Consider the following 25483-nt stretch of genomic DNA (forward strand, 5'->3'; position numbering starts at 1 on the left):
GGAACTTACTTTATATTAAAGCAAGTTGTCATCTTTGAATCTGTAGCTGTTTTTTCTCCCTGCTTGTGATGTTTTTCTTTTTAAAAAAATTAAATTTACACACACAGAAATGAGCAGATTAAAGTATACACTCTGATCAATTCTAAGAGCTGAATAAACCCATATAACTCATAATCCTATCGATATATGTATTTTTATTACCCTAGAAGGTTCTCTCGTGTTCTTCCCGGTCAGTCCCTGGGACAGTCCCCCACCCCCTCCTCTGCAAAGCAGGCCCTGTTTTGATTTCTAGCACTGTAGATTAGTTTTGCCTGTTTTAGAATTTAATGTAATTGGAACCACATTCTTCTGATTTGGACTTTTTTCCCACTCAGCAGCATGGTTTGGAGATTGATCCACGGTGTGGTGTGTTTCCGCAGTTCACTCTTTGGCGTTTTTGCTGAGTAGCGTTCTAGTGTCTGAATGTTCCACAATTTGTTATGCATTCTCCTGCGGACAGGCATTTGGGCTGCACCACTTTTGGCTATGATGAATAAAACTGTTAAGAACATTCTCGTACAAGTCTTTTGTGGACATATGTTTTCATTTATTTTGATAAGAACCTGGAAGTGGAACTGCTGGGCCATACAGTGAAGCATATATTTAAATTTAGATGAAACTGCCAGACTGGTTTGCAAGAGCTAGTGTACATTTTATACATCCACCAGCAAGGTTCGAGCATCTTGGTTGCTTCTCTTGTCTTAACTGGTCATTTCTGTCATGGTCTGTGGCACTTGTAGCTTTCCAAGCTGAGGAACTATTACTTCACAGGTCGAGACCTTCACCACCACCACTGCTCCTCGCTATGGCCTATACATTTCATAAATCATATATCTTTTTAAAAAATATGTCTTTATTGATTTTTTTAGAGGGAGAGAGGGAGAGATAGAAACATCAATGGGAGAGAAACATCAATCGGCTGCCTCCTGCAGGCCCCGTACTGGAGATCAAGCCTGCAACCCAGGCATGTGCCCTGACCAGGAATCAAACCCTCAACCTCTTGGTACGTGGAGGGACGCTCAACCAACTGAGCCATACCGGCCAGGGCTCATAAATCATATTTTTTATTCTTACTGGATTTGAGGTTATTCTGTTATGAGATCTCTATCTTGCTGATTCAGCTATTAAAGTAGATTTTTCTAAGTTGGTGTATTACACATTAATTTCACCCAACTGGTTCCTCCATCTGACTTTTCCAAGTTAAATCATATATACAAGTCTCTGAGGCCCACCCTCTTGGACTCCATGTGGCTTTTCATTGCCCCCTTGCTCTGTTGTTGCTTTCGAGTGGACTCAAGAGGTGCCAGTGAAACAGCAAAATTGTTTAAAATCCTGACGGCTGGGTCTTGTTCAATGAAGAGACTAATTGCTCTAACCAGAAGCTACCTCAGCGTTTAGAAAGAGAGAGAAAGCAATAAAGTAAAAGACAGACATGTTATTACAGTCCTGGCATCCCCATGCCCTTGCTGTTCATTTTGCCATGAGAGCGTGTATTGTGGGAGGAGTTTGTAGCTGCCCTGGTTATAGATGCCTGAATTTGCTTAGCTTGTTCACTGGGAAACGTTGTCAAGGAGAGCTTGACACTGGTGTTTTTTGAGTGGGTCTTGAAAACATCGTGGAGCTTCCAAAAAAGCGTGTCCTAGCTGCAGGTAAGCTCTGCTTTGTACAAGGTAAGCTCCCTCTGTGCCTGCCGCCGTCCGAGCTGCAGGAGGGCACTTCCAGAAGTGGCCTTTGTTACCCAGGCAGGGATGGAGGCGAAAACAGAGGGTGTCCTTTGTAGGCCACAGGCGAGCTCTTGGGTGCTCACCTAACAAGCAACAGGACAAGTAGCCCCTGGCCCCCCAGGCCTCTTAAGGGACCCAACCCGGGGAATGATACCAACTCGTCCAAACGTACAAACAAAAAGGTCAAGTTACGTTCTCTCTGTTTGTGAAGGTAAAGAGATGATACCTTTTGAAAAATTTCAATGAAAATTGTTAAAGTTTTAAACTTTTTTTTTAAATATATCTTTATTGATTTCAGAGAGAGGAAAGGAGAGGGAGAGAGAGAGAGAGAAACATCAATGATGAGAGAGTCATTGATCGGCCTCAGCCCGCAACCCGGGCATGTGCCCGGACCGGGAATCGAACCCCGATCGCCTGGGTCCTAGGTCGACGCTGTAACCACTGAGCCACGCCCGGCCGGGCTAAAGTTCTAAAATTTTCTGTATCGAGCGAGCTAGGCTTGGGTTTTCCAGGACGCCCGAGCGGGGGGTCGGTTGGCTCCGCGGGGTGGGACCTCATGTCCACCGTGTCTCCAGGTGCTGGCTTTGGGGCTCTTACAAGTGACCCGCGGCGTGCGGCCCTCCACCCTCCCTGTTCTCTCCCCGTCAGGATGACAACTGGGGAGAGACCACCACGGCCGTCACGGGCACCTCGGAGCACAGCATATCCCAGGAGGACATCGCCAGGATCAGCAAGGACCTGGAGGACAGCGTGGGGCTGGACTGCCGGCGCTCCCTGGGCCTGGCGGTCGCCGGGGCGCTGGGCCTGCTAGTGTTCCTGTCCCCGGTCGCCTTCATGCTGCTGCCCGCGGTCCTGTGGAGGGACGAGCTGGAGCCGTGCGGCACCATCTGCGAGGGACTCTTCATCTCCGTGGCCTTCAAGCTCCTCATCCTGCTCGTGGGCACCTGGGCCCTCTTCTTCCGCAGGCAGAGGGCCGACGTGCCGCGGGTGTCCGTGTTCCGCGCCCTCCTCCTGGTCCTCGTCTTCCTCTTCGTGGTGTCCTATTGGCTTTTCTACGGGGTGCGCATCCTGGACCCGCGGGACCGGAACTACCAGGGCATCGTGCAGTACGCGGTCTCGCTGGTGGACGCGCTGCTCTTCATCCACTACCTGGCCCTGGTCCTGCTGGAGCTCCGGCAGCTGCGGCCCGCGTTCACGCTGCAGGTGGTCCGCTCCGCCGACGGCGAGTCCCGCTTCTACAGCTTGGGGCACCTCAGGTAAGGGGGCGCCCGGGAGGCCTCCGGCAGGCGAGGGGGTGACGGGCTCCAGGCGCCAGGACCGGGGTCTGACTCTGATTCAGGTTTTGAGAAGAGCTGTGTATGTGGGGGGTGTGCGTGGGGGGCGGGGGGAGTTCGGGTACATTGACTACCCTGACTTCTGGATGGGGGGGGGGGATGCAGTTGCTGGCTCTGAGTTTAGTTGGACCCGCTCTCAATGTTGTTGGCACCTCCCTAAAATGATGGAGAAAGGATGCCCAGTGATGGCTGCCGACCGTGCCCCTGAACTCGGCCTGTGAGGGATGCACCCAGTGATCAGCAGCTCCATTTGCTCAGAACGGTGCACCTGCGTTACCCTGTTGTCCCAGTGGAGTTACTAACGGTTCCTGTTTTGTCCACTCTCAGAGGTGCCCTGGTTTGGGCAGTAAGTTACATGGTCACCCTGGTGACCTTCCAGTGAAGGATCAGTGCAGGTGGGAGACCTCAGACCTGTGAGGGTGGGTGTTTTAAAGATGTATTTATGAGAACAAGTTAGAAATACATCGAGACGTCAGGCTTCACATCTTTGCAGAAAACCTGATTCTTTTGTGGTTAACTAGAAGAGCAGTAATCATCATTCATTTATTTAATTTATTTTTATTCATCCCAAGGTAAGCACTTTACGTAAATTGCCATGTTTCGGTCTCCACAGAACCCTTCGATTTAGGTTTTATTAATCTCTCTGTTACAGATGAGGAAATGGGTGTTTGGGGAATTTAAGTAATTTGTACAAAATAACATGGCTGGCCTCGTTTAGGATTCACCCAGCCGTCCACACGTGGGACACCTGAGTGATGGCGTCTCCCCCTTTGTCTTCGCTGGCCTGTTTTTCGGGTCTGTTTCCTTCCACAAACCGTGACTCCCTGGGGCTGGGGGATGGGTCTCATTGCATCCTCGGCGCCTGGCCTGGAGCTTGGCACACCACTGGCAGCCACATGGTTACCCGCTGAATGAATCACCTGGGATATCTGACTTTGCCCTCGAGCTGGGCTCTCCAGCTTCATCTAGTGATATACGCCGATGTGTGTAACCTGCTTGGCACCTGGTTATAGCCATCCCTGCTGTGGTGTCATAGCTGCCAAAGGGCACCTCAGTTGTTATCGGAACAATGGGCTTTGTCGTGTGTCTGGCTGGGTCCCAGGAACGTGGAGTCGGGTCACACTGCCAAACCACCTCGGTGTTGGCACGCACCCTCTCACTCCCCGGGCTCAGCTGGTACATCTTGGACCAGTGGTTTAGCGTTCAAGGCTGCAGCCACCCTGGCCCATCCTCGGAGGGGATCGGCGTCTGATCCATGTGTCTGTGCAGTCCCATTCGGCATTTCCAGGTCTCTCAGATGCCTGTGGGGCTCTGAAGGCAAGTCAGTCACTGCAGCTTGCTCACCTCGGGCAGCTCACTTTCACCCATGTTTCACGTTCGGGGTGAGCAGAAGACTCGTATTAGGACATCTGTGCTGTAGAGCCCGGGCCTGGGGCCCTGCGGCACAGGACAGCTGCCTTCAGAGCACCATCCTAGAACCCCTGGGGCTCACGGTCCCTGGGAGAGACCAGCCCACTGCTGAGCGGTGGACAGTTGCTGACGCGGGCCTGGGGCCGGGTGATGGGAACACAGGACGAGGGGATTCCAGAGCGTGGCAGCCATAAAGCCCTGCGGGGAGGGGTCTCGGGACAGGACAGGCAATGAGGAAGGGTGGGGGGGTGGAGAGTCCTGCTCTGGTCCCAGGAGAGATGAGTGATATTTGGGACTTTATAAATACAGGCAGCTAAGGCACTAGTGGTGAGGCCCCCTGGCCTCAGCCCTACCTACCTAGTTGGTGTGAATCCCACCTGTGGAGGGGAGAAGGGGAAGGAAGGAACGGAGGGAGGAAAGGAGGGAGGGAGGGAGGGAGGGAGGGAGGGAGGGAAGGAAGGAAGGAAGGAAGGAAGGAAGGAAGGAAGGAAGGAAGGAAGGTAGAGTGGTGGGGCTACTTCCCCTCAAGACTCCCTATCACTCCTCCTGCTAATACTGGGTGAGGGGGTGGGGAGGGGACAAGCAGAACAGCCCAGGGCAGGGTCCCTCTGGAATGTTCTGGAGAATGGCAGTCATCCTGGTACCTCACCCATAGCTCTGCCAGCCAGGGGTAGACATGGGCGGGAGAGGCTGGACTGATGGCGCTGTGTGACCCCCAGGCTGGCTGCAAACCTCTCACAATTGTCCTCACCGTGACCTTCCGGTCTTTACTTGCTGACCCTGAAGCCATTAACCCCGGGGAGACCCCGGAGCTCACGTTTCCAGCAGCCTGGGGGAGAGCATGTCCAGGTGGTCCCAGTACCTTCCCTTTGGCTCCTCTCCAGGGCCCTCTGTTTTCCCCTCTCCCTGCCTTCAGTAAGCCCCCCTTTGTCCCTAAGGAGAGACCCTTTGTTCACAAATAGAGCCCTCAGGCAGTGCCTGCGGCCCTGTGACAGCCATTGTCAGAGCTGGAGCAGGCCTGGCATCTTCCTGCTGGCACTGTGTGGGCTCAGTCACCCGCAGACCCTTGGGCTAAATCTGATCCAACCCAGCGGTGGCTGGAAGAGTCACTGGGCCAGAAATAGAACTTTTAAGCGATTTTATAAAGTGTAGAAAGAGAAGGGGGAAGGAGAATCAGTAGACAAAGAGCGAGCCTGGGGTGGGAATAGCGTCTTCTCGGCTCCGGTGGCGTCACAGGCCCGTCCACCGCCCTTTATGCCAGGCCTTCCCGCAGCAGCGACCTGTGGGCCGAGGTGCAAGGGGGCGGTTGGCTCTTTTTGTTTTGTTTCCAAAGATGATTTTATTGAATGGACTGAGCTATTTTTGAGAGTTGTGTAAAGAGCGCCTATTCTTCAGTTTCTTAGAGAGAATCTGCTGCTTGTCAGCTCTCATGGAAGGTCCTCGCAGGGGCCCTGCTTGTTGCAGGAATGGAGCCATGGCTTATTTGAAAATGTTCAGAAATGTAAAAGGTTGTTGTACAAAGAGACTTCCTGACTTTTGCCCAGTGCCCGAGGGGTGACAAAGGGCTTTTCGTATGTGCGATCTCATTTATTCCTCCTGCCCATCGGGGTGGGGCAGGTGGTGTGGTGGTGTCACCCTTTACAGTGGAGGGACCCTAAGCTGGAGGTTAAGGGACCTGTGCGTGGTTGCAAGGACCAGCCACCTTCCTGTGGGTCACACCCTTCCCCCCCCCCCATGCTCTCCGCAGCACCCTGGGGTCTCAGCGTATTTGATTTGTAATTCTGCACACACATGTCACTTGTTACTCTTGGTCCCATTCTCACAATGAGTTGCTAACTTTTCTAGGATTTCCCCAAAAACTAGTGAGTTTTGATCTGAAGCAGCTGGAACTCTCCTTCTGGCCCCCTGGGAACTGTCTGCCCACAGGGACCCACTCTGTCGGATGTTCGTGTTGCTGAAGCCCATCGTATTGAATTCCTGCCAGCGGGTTTTCACTGGGTTTCTAAGCTTGCTTTACTCATCGAGACGAAGAGCATCTTATAAATTGGTGTTGACCGTGGACCTTTTTATCCAGGGTCTGGTTACTGATCACAGAACCACCTCTGCTTTAGAAGTGATTCTTGGCTTGCTTTGCAGACAGTGGGAGTTTATGGTTGTGCATGATTGTAGCGTGGTTGTGTTGAAGAGAAACTGTTATGGACTGAATGTGTTCCCCCACCTCCCAGAGTTCACGGGTGGAAATCCGTAGGAGGAACCCGTTACTGGATCGTGGAAGACGGACTGTCCTTGGTATAAAGTGGCAGAGCACTTGGCTGAACTGTGTTCCTGCCCTGGTGTTTTGTGGCAGGTAGAGCTTCTGAGCAATGAAATTGGATACTTAGCTGAGGAGATTCCCAAGCAAAATATTGAGGATGCTGCTTGGGTTCTTATTGCTTCTAGTAAAATGCGAGAGGAGAGAGATGAATTGAAGAAGGAAGTGCTGAGCAAAAAGGAATCCAGGCTCGAAGATTTGGAAGATTCTCAGCTTCTCCAGATTTTTAAAAAATCTATTTTTAATTAAAAACATTTTAATTACAGTTTACACTCAGTGTTATTTTGTATTAGTTTCAGGTGTAGAGTGTAGTGGTTAGACAATCATATAATACTTTACAAAGTGGTTCCCCGTATTTCCAGTACCCGCCTGGCACGCTACAGAGTTATCACAATATTATTGCCTATACTCTCTGTGAAAGTTTTATAACCACCGAGCTGTGCTTCTCAATCTCTTTACCTTTTTCACCCAGTCCCCCAACCCTCCTCCCCTCTGGCAATGGTCAGTCTGTTCTCTGTATCTGTGACTGTGTTTCTGTTTTGTTTGCTCATTTATATATTATTCTTTAGATTCCACATATAAGTGAAATCATATGGTAAGTGTCTCAGCCTATCCAGATTGAAAAAAAAAAAGAAAAGATGACTATGACCTGAAGGGAGCACCAGGGGTGTGGCTGACCACCCATTTGATAAAGAGATTGGGAGATTGGTGTGCGTGTGAACCAGGAATTGAATCAGCCGTTTCAGCAGAAGCCAGGAATAAAGATGAGATTGTCCCAGGAAAAGCACGGTCAGCTCGAACTGAAGGAAACAGAAAGTGGGGTGGGATGAAGGAAGCCTGCTAACGTGCATTGTCCTCCAAGAAGAGGAACATGAAACTTGCATCCTTGTGGGCCCCGAGGGCAGAGCATGGAACCAGAGGATTATTCTCAAGAGAGTTGATACCTTATAATATCTATATAAGAGTTAATAACTAATAGCTGCTAGGTTTTGAGCTTGCTTGGGACCCATCCCCCCTTCTCCTTCCCACTTTCTCCCTCTTTTTATTTATTTATTTAGTTATCTTCACCTGAGGATATTTTTTCCATTGCTTTCAGAGAGAGTGGAAGGGAAAGAGAGAGAGAGAGAGAAACATCGATGTAAGAGACACACATCAACTGGCTGCCTCCTGCACGCTCCCAACCAGAGCAGGGATGGAGCCTGTTACCGAGGTACATGCCCTTGGCTGGAATCGAACCCGGGACCCTTCAGTCCACAGGCAGACGCTCTAACCACTGAGAAAATCCAGCCAGGGCCACTTTCTCCATCTTGAAATGGGAATGTCCGTCCTGTGCCAGATCCACCTTGGTATTTTGGGAGCGCTTAACTCGCCTGGTTTCCCACGTTCGCAGTTGGAGAGGGATTTCACCTCGTACGAATTGCGCTCGAGTCTCGCCCACACGTGATTTAGATATTTAGATGAGCCTGGACTTCAGACTCAGAGTTGATGCTGGAATGAGTTAAGACCATTGGGGCTGTTGGGGTGTAATCAGTATATTTTGCATGTGAGAAGGACATGGATTTTGGGGGGGCCAGGGCTGGAATGTTATGGACTGAACTGTGTCACCCAAAATTCACAGGTTGAAGCTCTAAGCCCCAGTGTAGCTGTATTTGAAGATGGGCCTCTAAGGAAGTAATTAAGGTTAAATGAAGTCGTAGGTCTGATAAAATTAGCATCCTTATGAGAAGAGACCGGAGAGCTGGCACACTCATTGTCTTTGGCCCGAGGAAAGGCCACGAGTGAATGTAGTGAGAGGGCAGAAACTGGATTGGCCAGACCTTGATCTTGGGCATCTAGGCTCCAGAACTGTAAGAAAATAAGTCTTTGTTGTTTAAGCTCCTTGATCTGTGGTATTTTGCTATGGCAGCCCCAGCTGAGACAGGAGTGTCCTGTGTGCACTGATGACCTTTGCCCCTGAAGTCCCAGGAAACCATGAGGTCAGTGAGCGCAGCTCCACCCCGATGACGCAGAGCTCATGCTCTCCCCTCTCCGGCTCACGCAGCATCCTCCCAACTTGAGTGGGCGCCGCACTTCTCTCGGCTGCACGTTGGTTTTCCAGTTAGAAGTGAGAAAGGAAGGGTTATCCCAGCAATTCCAGGACATATCCAGCTCCCCCTGAAACCTCGTGTCTGTGGTTCTGGGTCAGATGACATCCAGGACAGGGACCGCTGGGCTCTGGGGACCCCCTCCCTTTTCAAAACCAGCATCCATGGTCTCGAGGACCCAGCTCCATTGGCGGCGAAGTTGGGGAGTGTTTTTTAAAAGGCCATGCTATTTACAATCATGGATTCATAGACAATTTCATTTTTACAAATGTGCACTTTGTTTTCATTGCTTCTTAGTGAAGATTGTCGCCAGTCTTCACCCCCAGTCCCTGAAAAAGCGACAGGTAAAAATGAGTACAGAGTCGAGCCGAGGCCTTTGCTCAGGCTGCTCTGCTGCGGGAGGGTTTCGGGCGGGCACGGAGCTGCGGCTTGTGCGTTGCCCTGTGGTGCCTGTTCAAAGCGGTTTAATGAAAGGTGCTGGGCACTGCAGCCCTGTGTTTGTACAGCTGCCTGCTGGCAGCGGCCACAGCTGGGACGGCCTCCCTCGCATGGCGTCTGCCCCCGAGCCTCACCCTGCGGCCAAGAGGAGTCACCCCGCAGAGCGTGGCCTCGGAGGGGGGGAGCCCATGGATGTACAGCTGGTGTGGGTGGCATCCTGCAGGGCCACAGGGGGGCTGGGCCGTCAGTCCTGCACCCCGAGTGGTGCTGCTCGCTTTCCTGAAGGCCTCACGCTGCGGGCAGGCCTGGCCTTCTGTACCCTTGCTCATGGGTTGATGGGTGTGATGTGACATCATGTGTGTGAGATGCTGACGCTCGAGAGGGCATAGGGCAGGGTCCTGCTCTCCCTGCCCAGCAAAGCTGCTGCCTGGCTGTGCTCAGCGTCTGCAAGCAGAGGTCTACTTGGCCCAACTGATCACCCTCGGCCTCCAGACCGCTCACTGTGCACTCCTGGAGTTCTTCCCAGGCCCAGAGGCACCGGTGCTGGTGTGGAGGGACAGAGGCCGGATAAGAGAAGGCCCCTCGAGCGTCCTGGCGGGGTCTGGAGGTGCATAGTCCCCATCTGAGTCTCCTCCTTAGAGAACCCTAAGCAGGTGGTTGTCTTTGATGTTTATCTGATGTGATTCAGCACAGTAATGTAAAGTGTTGAGAAAGCCGAATTTCCGTCCCAGGGGCATTTGCAGCCCAGGTCAGGCTTTGCAGGGAGGTGACAGTGTGGTGCGGTCTGTGCCCTGGCCTGGAAGTGAGGCTGCGGTCGCCAGACCTGTAGCGCGAGGGGAAGCTTGTCTTGTAGGTCCCCCCAATTTCTAGAGGTCTGCCAACATTGCTCTGCTGTGGGAGAAGCAGCCTGATGGCCGGCCAGCCATGACTGGATCATCTCAGGAGGAAGCTGTCTCATTGGTGGTGTCACCACTCAGAACAGCCCACGGCCAAGAATGACGTGGGTGACAGCTCCGTGATGTTCAGTTCCTGAGACCAGCACAACCAGGTCGTTGCATGTGGCTGGTCCTCACTGACCAGAGAGGTGTCCTGTCATGCCCTGGTGTGGGCTTACTTGTATTATTAGAGAGGGCATTTTCCAGGGTTGTACTTTATTATCAGAAACTTAGGGGCCATACTGGGCACAGAGAAGTGCCCTGGGTGCTTCCCCGGACTGCACTGTGGGGGCCGTTCTGCGATGACCAGACCGTGTCGATTCTGCCGCCTTCGTGATGTCACTATGGATGTTCCTGGCTTCTGGTCTTGGTTGGCTGTCTTTCAGTGGGGACACCTTGCAGGGCTTGTCTGCAGAACCAACATTCAAAGCCTAGGCCAGGGACACTTCCCAGCTTGTGAATGTTGATGCGAAGAACTTGGTCCCTGAAGTTTCCACAGAACTGAGAGGCCAGCAGGCTGGCGTCACCCAGGGATCCTTGCAGCCAGCGGGAGAGGCACCATGGGCCCAAACAGCAGGGCCACCAATCTGGGGCCCCCTCACGATACGGTCTGTCTCGCGTCTCAAGATCCCAAGCAGATACATGTGTCCCACCTGCTCTATCGAGACAAAGTCCCAGAAAAATCCAGCCTTTCTTCCAGATCGTTCCGCAGTCTAACCCAGATGGGTCGATAAACACAAGTAGATTCCAGCTTTTTCTCCTCCCTGTTCTCAAGTTCCAGGGTGGTCATTATGTGTTATCTGTGTGGGATTCGTGTTTGCCACCCCACACGCAGCTGTAGGCAAACATTTTAATTAAAAGGCAGGAGGGCCAGGAGATACCGGCGCTCATGTGCCCGGTTCTCAGCGGAGGTGGCGGCGGCATTCAGGGGCTAATTATGACCGCGTCTCCGGGGCTCGGTGAGCATTGCTGCAAATCGTCCTGGCGCTTTGGCAGACGGGTCGGCTTATCTGCAAGCCCAGGGAGCCGTGGGGCCCTCACACCCAGCTGAGAGTCCTGTTGACTCTTCTGGCGAGAAGTCAGTCAGATAAAGGCCGAGGGCATCGTCCAGCTCCCTGGGGTTGGGAGTTTGCACAGTAAGCTGAATCAGCTTGTTTTGAGTCCTGCAGTTTAGAGTTTTCTCAAAGACCCTGGGTTCAGGCCTAAAATGCAGCCACGGAGCAGAAGGGGCGATGGTGGCCTGGGGACCTGAGCGACCTTGCTGTTGGTGACCTTCGGGTCTTCAGGGCAGGCTCACCTGTCCCCTACTCACCCCCCCACCTCGTCCCACCCCTCCCACCTCACCCCATTCGTCTTAGCCTCCCTTGCTCTTCACCTGCCTCCATCGCCTTGCCCTAAATACAAATGTTCGTTTTCTAACGCTGCTGTGGCCAAGGACCACAAACAGGTGGCTTAAATTCTCAGTTTTGGAGGCTAGGAGTGTGAAACCGAGGTGTTGACGGGGCCGTGCTCCCTCTAAGTTTCCTTCCTTCCCTCCCCGCCTCTGGCCAGTCCTGGGCTCGTAGCGGCATCACTTCCATCTCCACTGTCTCGCGGCCTTCTCCATGTGCCCTTCTTACAGGACAACAGTGTGACCTTATCTTACGGTTGTTACTTCTGCAAAGACCCCCAGGGCCACATCCTGAGGTGCTGCGTGGACCTGGATTTGGGGAGACAGTACTCAGCCCGCCCCAACCGATTTCTCAGGGCTGTTCTGTGACTCAGCACTGAGACCCTCGTCCCCTCCCTGTCCCGTGTGGGAGGGTTGTTTCACGCCCTGTGTCTGCCACACCGCTTCCCCGCCTGGAGTGAGCTTTCCAGCCGCTGTCCACGTGGTGTGACCGTCATTCATCTTTTAAGAAACTAAGCTTTGCCGCCTCTGTGGGTTTTCACCTGCGGCCCCACATCCAGCCCAGTCGCACATCCCATCACAGCCCCTGAGCCACCTGATTGTGGTCACCGCGGACGGGAGCGGAAGCCCCTGAGGTCTTGTTCACACCCGTATCCCAGTGTTTGGCACTCGGCGGGTGCTCATAATTCATACTTGCCTGTGAACGGAGTTGGGGAGGCTGGTTATTAGGGTTTTTGTGAATGTCAGCAACCTTAGTTGGCTTGTGGGATGGTGAGTATTTAACCTGCAGGGAGGCCTTCGCAGAGTTGGCTCTGTAACCAGAGCGCTTTCTTTAGTGCTTTCCTGTCAGCCCACACCTCGGGGACCAGAACAGTGGTGGCTGGTGCTTGCGTGGGGCATTTGCGTGGAAGAAGCAAACTAATATTTGCAAAGATGTGGCTTAAATCTAAACGAGCTCCCCTCCTCAGTTAGGGACGGCCTTTCCCCCTGTTCTAGAGGAAGTTAAATACTATAAAGTTTAAGGGTCTTGGACTGGATGAGCTCTGAAGCCTTAATATTTCTGGCTTTGATAGCATGTATTTGTTTAATAGCAGAAGCCATGATCAAATCCAGGGGGAAGTGAATGAGTAGGAAATGGACAGCTGTGTGTATATGCATGTGCACACATGCTTTTCCAGGCCTCAGTCCCCTTATCTGCAAAATAAGAGTTAAAAGGGGGGGCAATACAAATTCTTGTTTTCCTCAAGGATTTAATAAGCTGTCACCAGAAAGAGGGGCTTGGGCCAGAAGGAAGCAGTGGGTGGAACTTGAAGGCATTTCAGTACCACACAAGAGTGAATTTTCTTTTCAGGCAGAGAGAAGCTGGATGCTACCGGGGGTGTTGTAAAAAGAATTGGTGCATGAATTGGGCATTTGAACTAGATGGGCTGTGATTTCTTCGATTCTGTGTCTCTGCTTGGGTGAACATGAAGATTCTCTTCATTTTGTGTAGAGTACAATTTTGTGATTCAGAGTAAGTGGAGATTGGGTCATGCTTTTATGCCCAGAGGCTGCGTGAATATTCTAGCCACCTGCTGCAAAGCGCTCATACTGAGTAATGTGATATTTTAGATTTGTATATAATTCTTCCTAGTTTACAAATGCTTTCACTGGCCCCGTTCCACTTGCTCTTCTCCACAGCCACATGGAATAGTTGGTGTTTGCATCACAGGCCAAAAGAGGGGAGATGACTTATGCAGGGTCACAGAGCTGCAGGATCAGCCCTGGAATCTGGGCCTGAATGCCTTTTCTACTTTGTACCATGGATGCTTCCCTTTAGCTGGGCTTGGTTTGCAGGGGGCTGAGTGATAGCAGGAAATACTGCCTAGAAAAACAGAGTAGCATAACTTTATGGTCTAAGTTCCTAAGGGAAACTATGCAGAGGGCCCATCCTGGCTCATGTCCTATGATGGTTCCCTCGTGGCGGGTCCTTGATGGGGAGAGCGGGACAGCCACACACAAGGGACGAATTGGCCTCCCCAACATACTTGGACATGTAAGCTCTCGGTGCTACCATTTATGAGCCATTTGCTTTGGGCCAGGCACTTTAAAATATATTATCTCATTTAATCTTTAAAACAGACCTACTCCAGGCAGGCAACTCCTCCTTGGGAGGCAGGAAATTGGAGAGTGAGTTTCTAGTATTTTTTTCTGGCCTAAATGCCCACCACCTTTGAAGTCTGGGAAAGTCATCCAATTTGGAATTATCTCCATTAATATATTGATATATGTTTTTATTTTTTTAAATCCTCACCCAAGGACATGCTTTTTTAAAAGATTTTTAATTGACTTTTAGAGAGAGCAGAAGGGAGAGGGGGAGAGAGAGAAACATTGATGTGAGAGCACAGCATCAATCGGCTGCCTCTTGCATGACCCCTGCTGGGGACCGAGCCTGTCACCCAGGCACGTGCCCTGACCTGGAATTGAACCGAAGACCTCTCACTGCACTAGACGACACCCAACCAACTGAGCCACCCCAGCCAGGCGTCTCATTGATATTTAAGCTCAGGAGATAAGCGCCACAGGTGACACCAGGCCTTGGCCAGAACCTGGTATATTTGCATCTTGCATTTTGTTACTAGACTCTCTGACTAGACTGCTGCAGTCATTGCAGTGACCTTGCAGCGATGGTTTTTATACAGTCGAGTAGCAAGGAGCCCACTTATGTTATAGCAACGTTTTCTATAATGTGTTAACTAGCCTGCGGATGAAGAACCTGAGGTTTGGAAAATGAGTTAATTTGTTCAAGGTCAAAGAATAACTGAAAGAGCCAAGTGTGACGTTGTCTAGGGCCAAAGCCAGAGCCGTTGGCACGGTGCAAACCTCCCCCAGCAGATATGCAGAGCATGGGGGAGGCATTCATTTGCTTTTGTTTTTATTTTTCAGGTTTTTATCTTTCAAAAACATGCCTTTGAGATTTTTATGAACTAAAACGTGAACTGTCTTGAGAGGTGCTTCTGTCCAAGCCTATTGAAGAAATGTAGCACACGGGCGAGCCCCTCGTCCCCGTTGCCATGGCAATTGTATAACAGTTGTCAATGACACTGGACATGTTTTTGTGGTTGATTAGACACAAAAGGCCTCAGCATTTCACAGGCCACCCTCTTTGTCCTGAAGAGAAAATAGGCCAGTAAGGCAGCATGGGCGACAGGGAGCTTCAGATTTGGAAGCGGCTGTTAAATTCCCTGAGCCCTGGTGCCGGTCCATTCCTGCCCTGTCTTTCTCATGAGTTCAAGTTTGGCCCGGCCTGGACCAAGCAGAGTTGAGGGGGTTACTTTTCCATTGGCTACAACAGGAGCTTCTTTTGATCCTGAATATTTTCTTGTCCATGTTGTCTTTTCATAGGCGTACCCGAGATCCCATTACTGGTGTTTTTATGTATTTTCCACAAATATCTGTGGTCTGTGAAAGGGCAGTTCCCTGGTGACGTAGGAGAGTGTATGGAACGTGGTATTAATTGAGCTCAGAGGCCTCTCTCTTGGGAGAGTGCTCCTTGCTATGAGGTTAGGTGGGGCCATATCCCCAATGTGTTCACCAGCCCAGGGGCCCCAGCAAATCAGTGCAGGGGGCCCGGAGGCAACACTGGTTCAGGAAAGGGAGTGTTTGCGTGTGGACCATGACAAGGAGAGGTTGCTCAACCTCTGGATGGAGTGGGAGGTGACAGACCAGAGACAGACAGGCAAGGAGGAGACTCACCGGGCAAGGCTCCGGCACCAGAGGACTTCTGCACAAAATGTGTGACACCCAAACCTCAACTCAAGGGCCACTCACCTCCTAGGGGAGCTGCCCTTGTACCACCCAGTCCCGCGGTCAGCGTTCCTCTGTGCTCATCTGTGTCCCCAAGTATTGCTCTTGTCACAACTTCTGCTCCCTGAACGCTGGGTTAAGGAGAGGCTCCTTCTGTCTTATCTTTGCATTCCCAGGGCTCGGCCGATGTAGGCGCTTAAATACGGCAGTGATGAGTGAGCAGCTAAGGAACTGCACCACTAGGGCTTTCAAAATGTGGATTTGCTCTTAGCAGCCCAAACTGCCATTATACAAGGTTGGTCTCACCAGAGTGTGTATGTCGAGGTGGATACTAAATACTAGCAAAATGCACATCATGGATTGAGGCACTGGTGGGGTGTAAGTAAGAAAGCTTTGCCAAGACTCTGCTCTCAGGGAGGTTAGCCGACTGACTTCTAGATCATTTTTAGGTTCTGTCTTAAACTCTGAGGCAGAGTCCCAAGAGGAGCTGAAGGGCAGGTTGGCAGAGTATCCAGCTGACTGTGTCCCAGGGTAGGGACAGCACTGTCTTGGTATCAAGTGAAGATCCCTGAGCCACTCGGAGAGCCGTGGAGCACAGCGTGGCACCCAGCGTCAAAGGCAGCCCGTCCTGGCACCCCGGCTAATTCTAGATAATCCTTCTGAGCTCGTCTACTTCGAAGGGACCCAGGAAGGAAAATATAAAGGGCGAGATACAAATAACTGGAGTTTAAGACGGTGGTTGGTGCCAGTGCATACACTGTCCCACAGAGGCCACATGTGCAGAGGAGCAAAGCTGGAGGTTGGTAAATGCAGATTGTAGTCCCAGCCCTTCTGCTTGGGAAATGCATGCTGTTGAGCAGGTCATAGATTTTTGAACTTCAATTTTCTTTCCTTGAGTGATTATAGGGGTCAAAGGATGTGAGGTATGTAAAACCCGCCCTGCATCTGAGACCAAGAGCGTGTTCTTTCGTTGCCAGTATTGAGTATGGGCGCCTCCCTCACCACCCTTGTAATTACCTGTGGGCATTACCTCTGCTCTGCTCCTGCCCTGTTCTCCCAGGGGCCAGGCAGGTGATCAGTTACAGACCGAGGGACATTGGAGCGATCTCGCTGGCCTGGGGTAGATGGGATGGGTGGGAGGAAGAGGGGGAATCAGGGTTAACTCACATCTGCAGCAGCTCTCAAGTGCACTCTGCCCTGTGTGGGTGTCGCTCTGATCTATGGAGTACAAAACCCAGTGTTCCTTACACCAGGGCCATGAGGCATGGGGGGGGGGACACTGCACAAGGACCTGGGAAACCTGGAGCCATGCTGTGCTCTTCCACTTGTTAGCTCTGCAGCCATCTGTAAGTGTCCTGACTATTTTGGGGTCCTCAGTTTTGTCTTTTGTGAACTGGGTAAAATAGGGCAGTTCTGTGTGTCCTAAACAAATCTTAAGTTATAACTCATTCCTTTCTCAGCTCTTGGATAGATGGGATATGACATAGCCTGGAGGGGGTACAGACGCCACTTGATGATAGGACTTAGTTTCCTCTTTAACTAAGAAGAAGGTGGTGAAACCCAGGAGCCTTCTGTGTGCGGTTTTCCTTGGCACTCTGGTATTTTACCCGCCTTCAAAGAGGCCGTGCTCATTCGGTGAAGAAGCTTTGCATTAATCTTGCCCCCTCCCCTTTATTTTCAGTATCCAGCAAGCAGCATTGGTGGTTCTGGAAAATTACTATAAAGATTTCACCATCTATAACCCCAACCTCCTGACAGCCTCCAAATTCCGAGCAGCCAAGCACATGGCGGGGCTGAAAGTCTACAACGTAGATGGTATGTGCCTTGAAACGGTGTCTGTGGTGGGTGCAGGGGGCAGTCGGGGCAACTATTTAGCTTCAACTTCATGGCCCATCTGGTTCTCCCTCTTCTTTGTGTTTGTCTTTATGGTTCATTCTTATTTCAGAACAATTTCTGTCTCTCTCTCTCTCTCTCTTTCTCTCTGTCTCTCTCTCAAACATATTTCCAGAGGAATGTTGATTTATGGTCTACATCTGTGGGAGGTTTGTTCATTTTGAGATTTTATGATTGAAAACAATAGTGATGTGTGTGTGTGTTTCCTGCCTCCTGCTGGGAACATCTTATATTAAAAGCTATTAGGAAACAGTTGCTTTTCAGAATGTAGATGAAGTACCCAAAGCAAGGACTCAGCCACCCAGACCCGTTAGGACTGTATAACTGTCAGTATTCAGGCATCTGGTGAGATACTTACGAGCATTTCTCAATCCTGGCTCGAAGCTGGAGTCGAGTGGGTGGCGAAGAGCCAGAGGCCAGGCCGGGGACATCAGAGCTCTTTCAGGCTATCAGATGGTCAAGTGCGAGAAACAGGACACGGCGGCATTTCTTGCTGGGCCACATGGGTCAGGGCAAGAGCTTTGCAAACCCTACAAGAGGATCATGTTGTTAGCAAGTCAAGTGATTTATAGACGGTGTCAGTTTGGGTGGTGACGTAATATCTTCCGCATTCTAATTTTTATTTTATTATTATTTTTGGCTAATGAGATGTGCACTCTCTCATGAATCCTAAAGGACTGGTGAATTTCTCCCATGACCTGAAAACAGCGAAAATTCCCACTAGGAAAACCAGGTCATTAACCGAGTAGGTGAAACATGAGAGAGCATGAGATCCGCCTCGTCTTCTGAAAAGTCAGGGTGGTCAGTGGTCAGGGGAACGAGACTGGGACCTCTAAGTCCTTATGAGCAAACAGGCCATTTTGCAGGTCCTCGAACATTGCGGTGTTTTCTGTAAAAGTCGAGGCTGCCGTGACGTTCCAGCAGGGCTGTGTTCCTGTGTGGTCAGTGTCCCTGTGTCCCTGGACTTTGCTTTCCCCTGCCCCTGTTCTCCCGTCCGTCTCTGGCTGTCTCGCTGCTGGACTGTTCCCCTGCCCTCTGTAACCGCTGCAGTGTGACGAGTGGTAGGTAGGTAACATCTTCGCACCGCGTTCCTTTCAGCCATCGTTTGAATTGTCGCACATTCTTCATCTCCTCCTGAGTTCTCTCGCTATTTGCACTGGTCACACTGGGCTTCAGGGAGGTTTCCTTCCTCTCGTGAGCATATTGAATGAGAAACAGGGGTGCCGTTCACCCTCGTGGGAAGTCACTTTGGGGCTTTGTGTCTGCTCTTCCCAGGGAGTGGGTGGACCGTCCTCACGGACCGCAGCACTGGTCTTCTGCTCCATTTCACAGCCCCGTGGGGTTAAAACTTTAGCAAATGACCTCTCTTCATTTTTCCTCCGCCGTCCTTTCCCCAAAGGTCCCAGTAACAATGCCACTGGCCAGTCCCGGGCCATGATCGCTGCGGCCGCCCGGCGCAGGGACTCGAGCCATAACGAGCTGTATTATGAGGAGGCCGAACACGAGCGGCGGGTGAAGAAGCGGAGGGCAAGGTACACGGACAGCGAAGGATGCGGGCCTCAGGGGAGCTGGTGGCAGCCGGGACGCGGCAGGTGTGCGGGTCCCAGTGACTCTGTCCTCAGAGCCCATCCTGAGGTCTCGCTTCCGTTGTCCCCAGGCTGGTGGTCGCGGTGGAGGAGGCCTTCATTCACATCCAGCGCCTCCAGGCCGAGGAGCAGCAGAAGGCCCCGGGGGAGGTGATGGACCCCCGGGAGGCCGCCCAGGCCATCTTCCCGTCCATGGCCCGGGCCCTGCAGAAGTACCTGCGCACCACGCGTCAGCAGCACTACCACAGCATGGAGAGCATCCTGCAGCACCTGGCCTTCTGCATCACCAACAGCATGACCCCGAAGGTGCGCCGTCCCCAGCCTCCAGGTCCCATTGCGGGGCGGCACCGGGAGGGACCGAATCAGAGGCTCCTTTGAAGCACCAACTGATAAGAATGGGTTATTCTCCCTTACTTTCTAGTATTTGGGCGCATTTGGTTTTCCGATGTGCCTTGGAAGGCCCCCAGATTCAAGCTGAGGAAAGACCTGCAGGTAGAGACAGTCGGGGTGGTGCTGAGGGGTCCTCGGTGGGTTCTGGAGCCACGTTGACTCCTTCCGACCTGGCTCCTCCACCAACCAGCTGCGACACTTTGGGCCAACAGCTTAATGGCGCTGTGCCTCAGTTTCCTAATCTGTCAATGGGGGATAATACTAATATTCACTTCACTGGGTTGTGGTGAGAAGTAAAGGAGTTCATTCATGTGACGAGCTTAGACCAGTGCCTGTTATATGGTAAGGACTCAGTAAATGGTTATTATGATTAGAGGTAGAAATAATGCAGCGTTTTGGATGTTGTGGAATTGGTGTTACTGAATAGTCTTTTAGATGATGACCTGAGCACACTTTTAGGGCTATTACTAGAAACAGCTAATAGAGGGAGGTTCCCAGGGAGACAAAATAGAGTCAGGCTTTAGCAAATGACCTCTCTTCAGACAGAAGTGGGTTCAGATCCTGGCTCCAGCGCTTTGTTGGTTTGTGACTTCGCATAAGTTACTCTACACTGGTTTCCTCTTTTATGAAACGGAAATGTATAGGATCTGCCTGATGGGGTTGTTGTGTGAGAATTGATCTTGGCATAGAGCACACATGGAACACTTGGGAGCTGTTGTTTTTAGTGTGAGGGCCTGTGTTCCCACATTGTCCTGTACATACATGTACTACTGCTGGTTACATTGTCACTAACCAGTAATGGCCCCCAGGAAAGCAATCCAGAAATATTCAGTAAAAAAAAACACCCATAAGGCTTCCGTATTCTTTGACTCGCCTGGAAAAAACACTCGGCACAATTACGTTTCATTCTGCCTTTTGCAGAGTGAAAAAAGGTATGAACACCGTGGCTGTGAATGATCACAGTGTGTGTGCATGTGCGGACCGAGAGCCTGTGCCACCAGCAGAAGCTGTTCTTTCCCTTTTCTCAGGATGTGGTAGTTTCCCAGCTACTTTCTTTTTCATTTAAAAAATGAATTAAAAATCATAGTCTTCGTATAAAAGTCCAGACATTAGAGAATAGTATAAAGTACAAAGCAAAGTTTCATTTCCCTACCCCAGCAGTTCTTCCTGATAAGAAACTGGGGGGGGGGGGGGGGGGGTGCCTGTGTGTGTGTGTGTGTGTGTGTGTGTGTGTAAACAGAAATGGGGGGCAAGTGGTTTGGGATATATATATATGGTTTGGAAACCTGCTTCCTTCACTTAAAGCTCCCTGGGCCATCTTCCCACATCAGGACTTCAGATCTCCGTCACATACATTGAACTCACTCTCTTTAATAGCTGTGCCTCATTCCACTGAACCCTGGGATTTGTTTAACTGGTTACCTATTGCTACACTTTTGGATGAAGCTCTTTTGTGAGTCTAAACCCGGGTTGGCCGTCTCTGAATCAGTATGATTGGAACGCAGCCACGCCCTTCTATTTACACGCCTTCCACACGGCTGGGCCGAGTCGCTGTGACAGAATGTGGCCTGCGAAGCCGAGAATATTTACATTCAGAGGAAAGTTTGCCAACCCCTGGTCTGAACAGTGCTGGCTTGACTCCCTCTTTGACGTACGTTTTTGTGCATTTGCGCTGGTGTTTCCGAGGGATGCATTTCTGGCGGAGGAACAGCTGGATCCCAGGCGTGGACCTGCCAGGTTGTCCTTGCAAGGGGTGTGGCAGCTTTAGACTTCGCCTCCGGGATGCGAAGCGTCTGTTTATTTCCCTCACACGCTCGACAGCCTTGGGTGTTACCATTCTTTTCAATCACCGCCCATCTAAGGGAAGCAAAAAGTAATTTTTACTCTTTGAATTTGTATTGCTTTCACCATTAATGTGATGGAATGTCTTTCCCAGCTTAATGCTCCATTTATTACTCTATAAATTATCTTGTTAACTTTCTTTCTCTGCTTGTAGAGTCGTTTCCTTTTCTCGTGACTCACGGAGCTGTTTTGACGTTAGAAGCGTGTTTTGTACCAGACAGGTGCAGGCCGGGGCCTGTGCAGTGGGCTGTACCCCCGGACGGGCTGGTGCCCCCCCGGTGCTGTGTCCCTCCGCTGACAGCCTTTCTCCTCTGTTCCAGGCTTTTCTAGAGCGTTACCTCAGCGCGGGCCCCACGCTGCAGTATGACAGGGAGCGCTGGCTGTCCACGCAGTGGAGGCTCGTGAGCGACGAGGCCGTGACCAGCGGGCTGCGGGACGGACTCGTGTTCGTGCTGAGATGTTTGGACTTCAGCCTGGTCGTCAGTGTGAAGAAAATTCCCTTCATCGTGCTCTCGGAGGAGTTCGTAGACCCCAAGTCTCACAAGTTTGCCCTCCGCTTACAGTCCGAGACGTCGGTTTAAGTGTCCTACGTTTATGGCTTCATTCAAAGAGAGACGATAGATCTGTGTGCACCCGAGGGCCACCCCGTTCGCGTTGGTTTTTGTGGCTGAGACTGGCAGGCGACCGGCCAGCGGCCTTTGACCGTCTGCACTTTATTTGGAAGGAAGCAGGGATGTCCGCCTTGGAAAACGGTGACTGGGGACCCCTGACTCTTGTGGATGGGACGTCTCAGGAAGCCATTCCTGGCGCAGCTGTAACCAAAGCGGAGCTGGCGGTTCGGGGAACCTCGCCTTACAACTCAGTCCCTGCCTCTCACCCAGCGCCATACCCTCCCTCGGCTTCCAGGGGACGCATCGTAATTCTGGTTCTGGAAGCCAGACACATGGCCACAGATGTGTGTGTATGTAAATGTCCAGTTCCATGCCACCCCCGGGAGCCAGGGGCTGGTCTTTGTTGCCTTAGGTTCTGGAGAGAGAGTTCACAGCAAAAGATGTGCACTAATGATTTGATGTGATGATTTTTTTCCAAAGAGAAAACCTGCCTGCTTTCCTGACCCCGCTTCCCTACTGACCAGAGCAGGTAGCCTTTGCTCACTCTGTGATTGGCACTGTCTTCGCCCATCCACCCTCCGCACGACACACACACACACACACACACAGCCCCCACCTGGCTGGCAGGCCTGGCCAGGGAAGCACAGCCTTCAGAGCTGCCTGGGACCGGGACCTGACCCTGCCCATGTGCCTCATTGGTCCCACGGGCTGTCTGCATAGGGAAGCGTGGATCGCCCACCAGGTAGATCACAGCGAGGGCAAGCCAGCTAGAATGTCCCCTCCTGCCACTCCTCCACCCTGCTCCCCGCTGACCAGAGAGGACTGACACTGTGACCGGGACTGGCAGCTTCAGTGTGGAGCTTCTAACGTCCCCGGGGAGACAAGTTCCCCCAAAGCTTCATAGCAGGCTGCCTGCCAGGGGAGACCAGACAGTGCCCCTGCCGTGACAGCTGCTGCTGTCCAGCCCCCGATTTCTGACCACCGTCACTGTGTAACGAACTCAAGCCCTCTGCCTCCTACTCCCCAGAAGGGCCGTCGGCCCCTGGTGTGGACATGGCTTGTAGAGTTTGGTCAAGGGAGAGGGAGTGAAATGGCCACAGAGTGTAGGGAGAGGAGAGCGGGGAGCCCGTCGGGGGTCCAGAATGATTCATCCATGATCTGCTTCTTAAATGCAGCTGGGTCCAGTGGGCTGTCCCATGGCCTGGGTTGGGGGTGGGGAGCCTTCCCGGCAGAGCCCTGAGCAGGGGACTTCTGGGAGGGGCCACACCCAGGTCCTCCAAGCCTCCCTCTGCCTTCCCGCATCCACAACAAACCTTTCCAAAGTGTCCACTCTTGCTTTTCCTAGGTGCTTAGGGTACCATCCCCTCGCTTTGTCAAGGGCGACACTGTCAGGGTGTTCCGTGTGTGTGTGTCCCCATGCACCTCGCCGGTTCATGCATTCCACCGGTGGGGCGGGATTTGTGTATCTTTCTTGAAATCAGAACCGGCTTTGGATATTTGTAATACATCTGTACCTGAAAAAGTAAACAGTGTTCTTGAATCAACAGCCTTCAGGTCAAAGAGAAGACGTGTTGGGAAGGAAGGAAGGCGAGCCGGCTGGTGTGGCGTGGAGCCAAGGCACGCCGTTGAACTGCCTGGTTCCGTTGCCGAGACACACACGCCTGTAACCATGGTGCTTCTGTTCCTCATAGTGTTTGCCTGTGGGCCCTCCAAGCTGGACGTTCCTTAGGATGGTGTCTTTCTCAGGAATATATTGTGGGAGATGGTGAATGTCTGTGACTTTGGCTGCCAGAGGTCCCTGCATAGAGCTTGTAATGACACTACTCGCCAGCATCCTAAAGTCCTGGGCTGCCGACCCTGCCTTCAGTTACCAGCCCAGAAGGGGTCCAGTTGGATTGGCTGCTTTGGTGCCTGCACCCCCAGCAGGGCGAAGAACGGTTTAAATTAAGGAGCATATTTTCTCTCTACCCGTTTCTCTCTCTCTCCCTTTCTCAGCCTTGCCATAGGACGATGTCAGACCTTCTGAAGTTATAGTTTCTGTTTTAAATTGAATATCGATTTTTTTTTTACACTGACTGGCGTCCTTTTTGAAAGAATACCTAAATAAAATGCAGAATCTTTGGGCACAGACGTTGCACATTCAAACTCTTACCAGCTTGAGTTACTGGTGCAGTGGAAACAGTGCCCGTGATCAGTTAGGGTTTCAGATAGCTGTGTCCCACCGGCTGACACAATGCGTTTTTATTTCAGTTCTTGGAACCAAACAGGCTATTCTTTTCAAAGGGGGTGCCCTGTGCCCTGGGGCTAGTTTAATAAAGATACATCCACATTGGAGGAGACAGGAGTTCATTTGCCTTAAATGTTTGTAGATTTTTCTATAACCTTCAACCAAAGTTACTAAAATGCGGACGTTAAATGCTAAAGAGCAGGAGAAGATGTGAGGAGCGCGTGTCTGAGATTGCTCTCGCCCCGGCGATGTTTCGGCCAGTAGGTAACTTTTGGCCTTAAGTGTGTCCTTCCGAAGCTAATGACCATTTTTAACCCGCTGTGACCTGAATGTTAAAGTCTGCGTTCTCGGGGGTGGGTGGGATTTTAAGGTTTTGTCATCCATCCATCCTTCGCATTATCGGTTAAGTCGAAACACGTCCGTAATGCTTTCGCTCACGTTCATAAAGTAAGCCCCAGAGAAAATGCTTGACCAGCTTTTGGCCCAGCTATTGTCATCTCCTGTTCTCCCTCTTGTTTTCAAATCTACAGGACGAATTCTGTACAGCAGGTGGTAAGGGGCAGATGGCCCCTGGGTGCATGTGTACTTGTGTGCGCGTGTATGTGTTGGGTGTGGTGTTGCAGCTCGTTGCCCCAGCGTGGACCTCATTTCCCATGGGGCGGGCGTGGCTGTGCCACTGTGTGTTGGGGAGCCGAGGTGCCCCCCCCTCCTCCGTAGTCCGTGAGAGTCTAGCACCCAGTCTTGCGTCTCATCTTGACCTTTGAGTGTGTGTGTGTAGATACGGCTCTGTGGGAGCCATGCCTGCCCGGGACAGCGAGCGTGCCAGCCACTCGGCGAGACAAACAAGAGCGGGCCTTGGGTTTACTCTCTTCTATCCAGGCCCCGCTGCGTGAGGCTCAGCCCCCTGAACAGCGACGCCTGTCGTGGATGGTTTTGTGTTTCCATGCACATGAGTGTTTCTCAGGGTGTCTGCTACCCGCTGGACGGCATGCTTGTATGTTAGGCATCTGCACATCTGTGTCACCTGTGGCGGGTGGGCAGGCGGGCATCTTCGTAGGTAACTTGTTTGGTGCTCACGTGGATGAGTGTGAGGGTGCCTGTGTTCCTACCCAGGCTGTATGGTTGAGAGATTTCCTAACTGCACCCATCGTTGGGGAGGTTGCTCTAAAGCTGGGACTTTTCCCTTCCCTCCTTTACTCCTTTCCTTCCGTTACACTGGCTTCTCCCAGGAGTAAACGGCTTTGGCACACACCTGTCCTATGGACTCTTGTTCAGGCCCCTCTGACCTGAGAGCGGAGAGAAAGGTTGAGTTCTACGATAATTACTGCTCCAGCTTCACTACCCTGGAAGCCTTAATATATGCTTCTCAGTATGACTTCAAAACAGCATCATCAAAAAATAAGATTGACCACTGAAGGCAGCACAGAAACATTGACACAATATTTAAAGAGCCCTGCCGCAGAGACCCTGCGATTGTAACGCG

At 51.7% G+C, this 25483-nt stretch overlaps 1 protein-coding gene across 1 annotated transcript in view; it reads left to right on the top strand.

Annotated features, from left to right (window-relative positions):
- The window catches only part of VANGL1 (VANGL planar cell polarity protein 1), a 40412-nt gene extending 16303 nt beyond the window's left edge, over nucleotides 1-24109 (top strand). Inside the window, exons 4-8 of the mRNA XM_081121963.1 lie at nucleotides 2412-3019; nucleotides 17133-17266; nucleotides 18744-18876; nucleotides 19002-19236; nucleotides 21483-24109. Of these exons, the coding sequence (XP_080978089.1) occupies nucleotides 2412-3019; nucleotides 17133-17266; nucleotides 18744-18876; nucleotides 19002-19236; nucleotides 21483-21743 (1371 nt within the window). The 3' untranslated portion in view covers nucleotides 21744-24109. The remainder of the gene's footprint in view (nucleotides 1-2411; nucleotides 3020-17132; nucleotides 17267-18743; nucleotides 18877-19001; nucleotides 19237-21482) is intronic.
- The last annotated feature ends 1374 nt before the right edge of the window (nucleotides 24110-25483 follow it).

The sequence above is a fragment of the Miniopterus schreibersii genome (genome assembly GCF_964146895.1).
Source record: "Miniopterus schreibersii genome assembly, chromosome: 19".
NCBI lineage: Eukaryota > Metazoa > Chordata > Mammalia > Chiroptera > Miniopteridae > Miniopterus > Miniopterus schreibersii.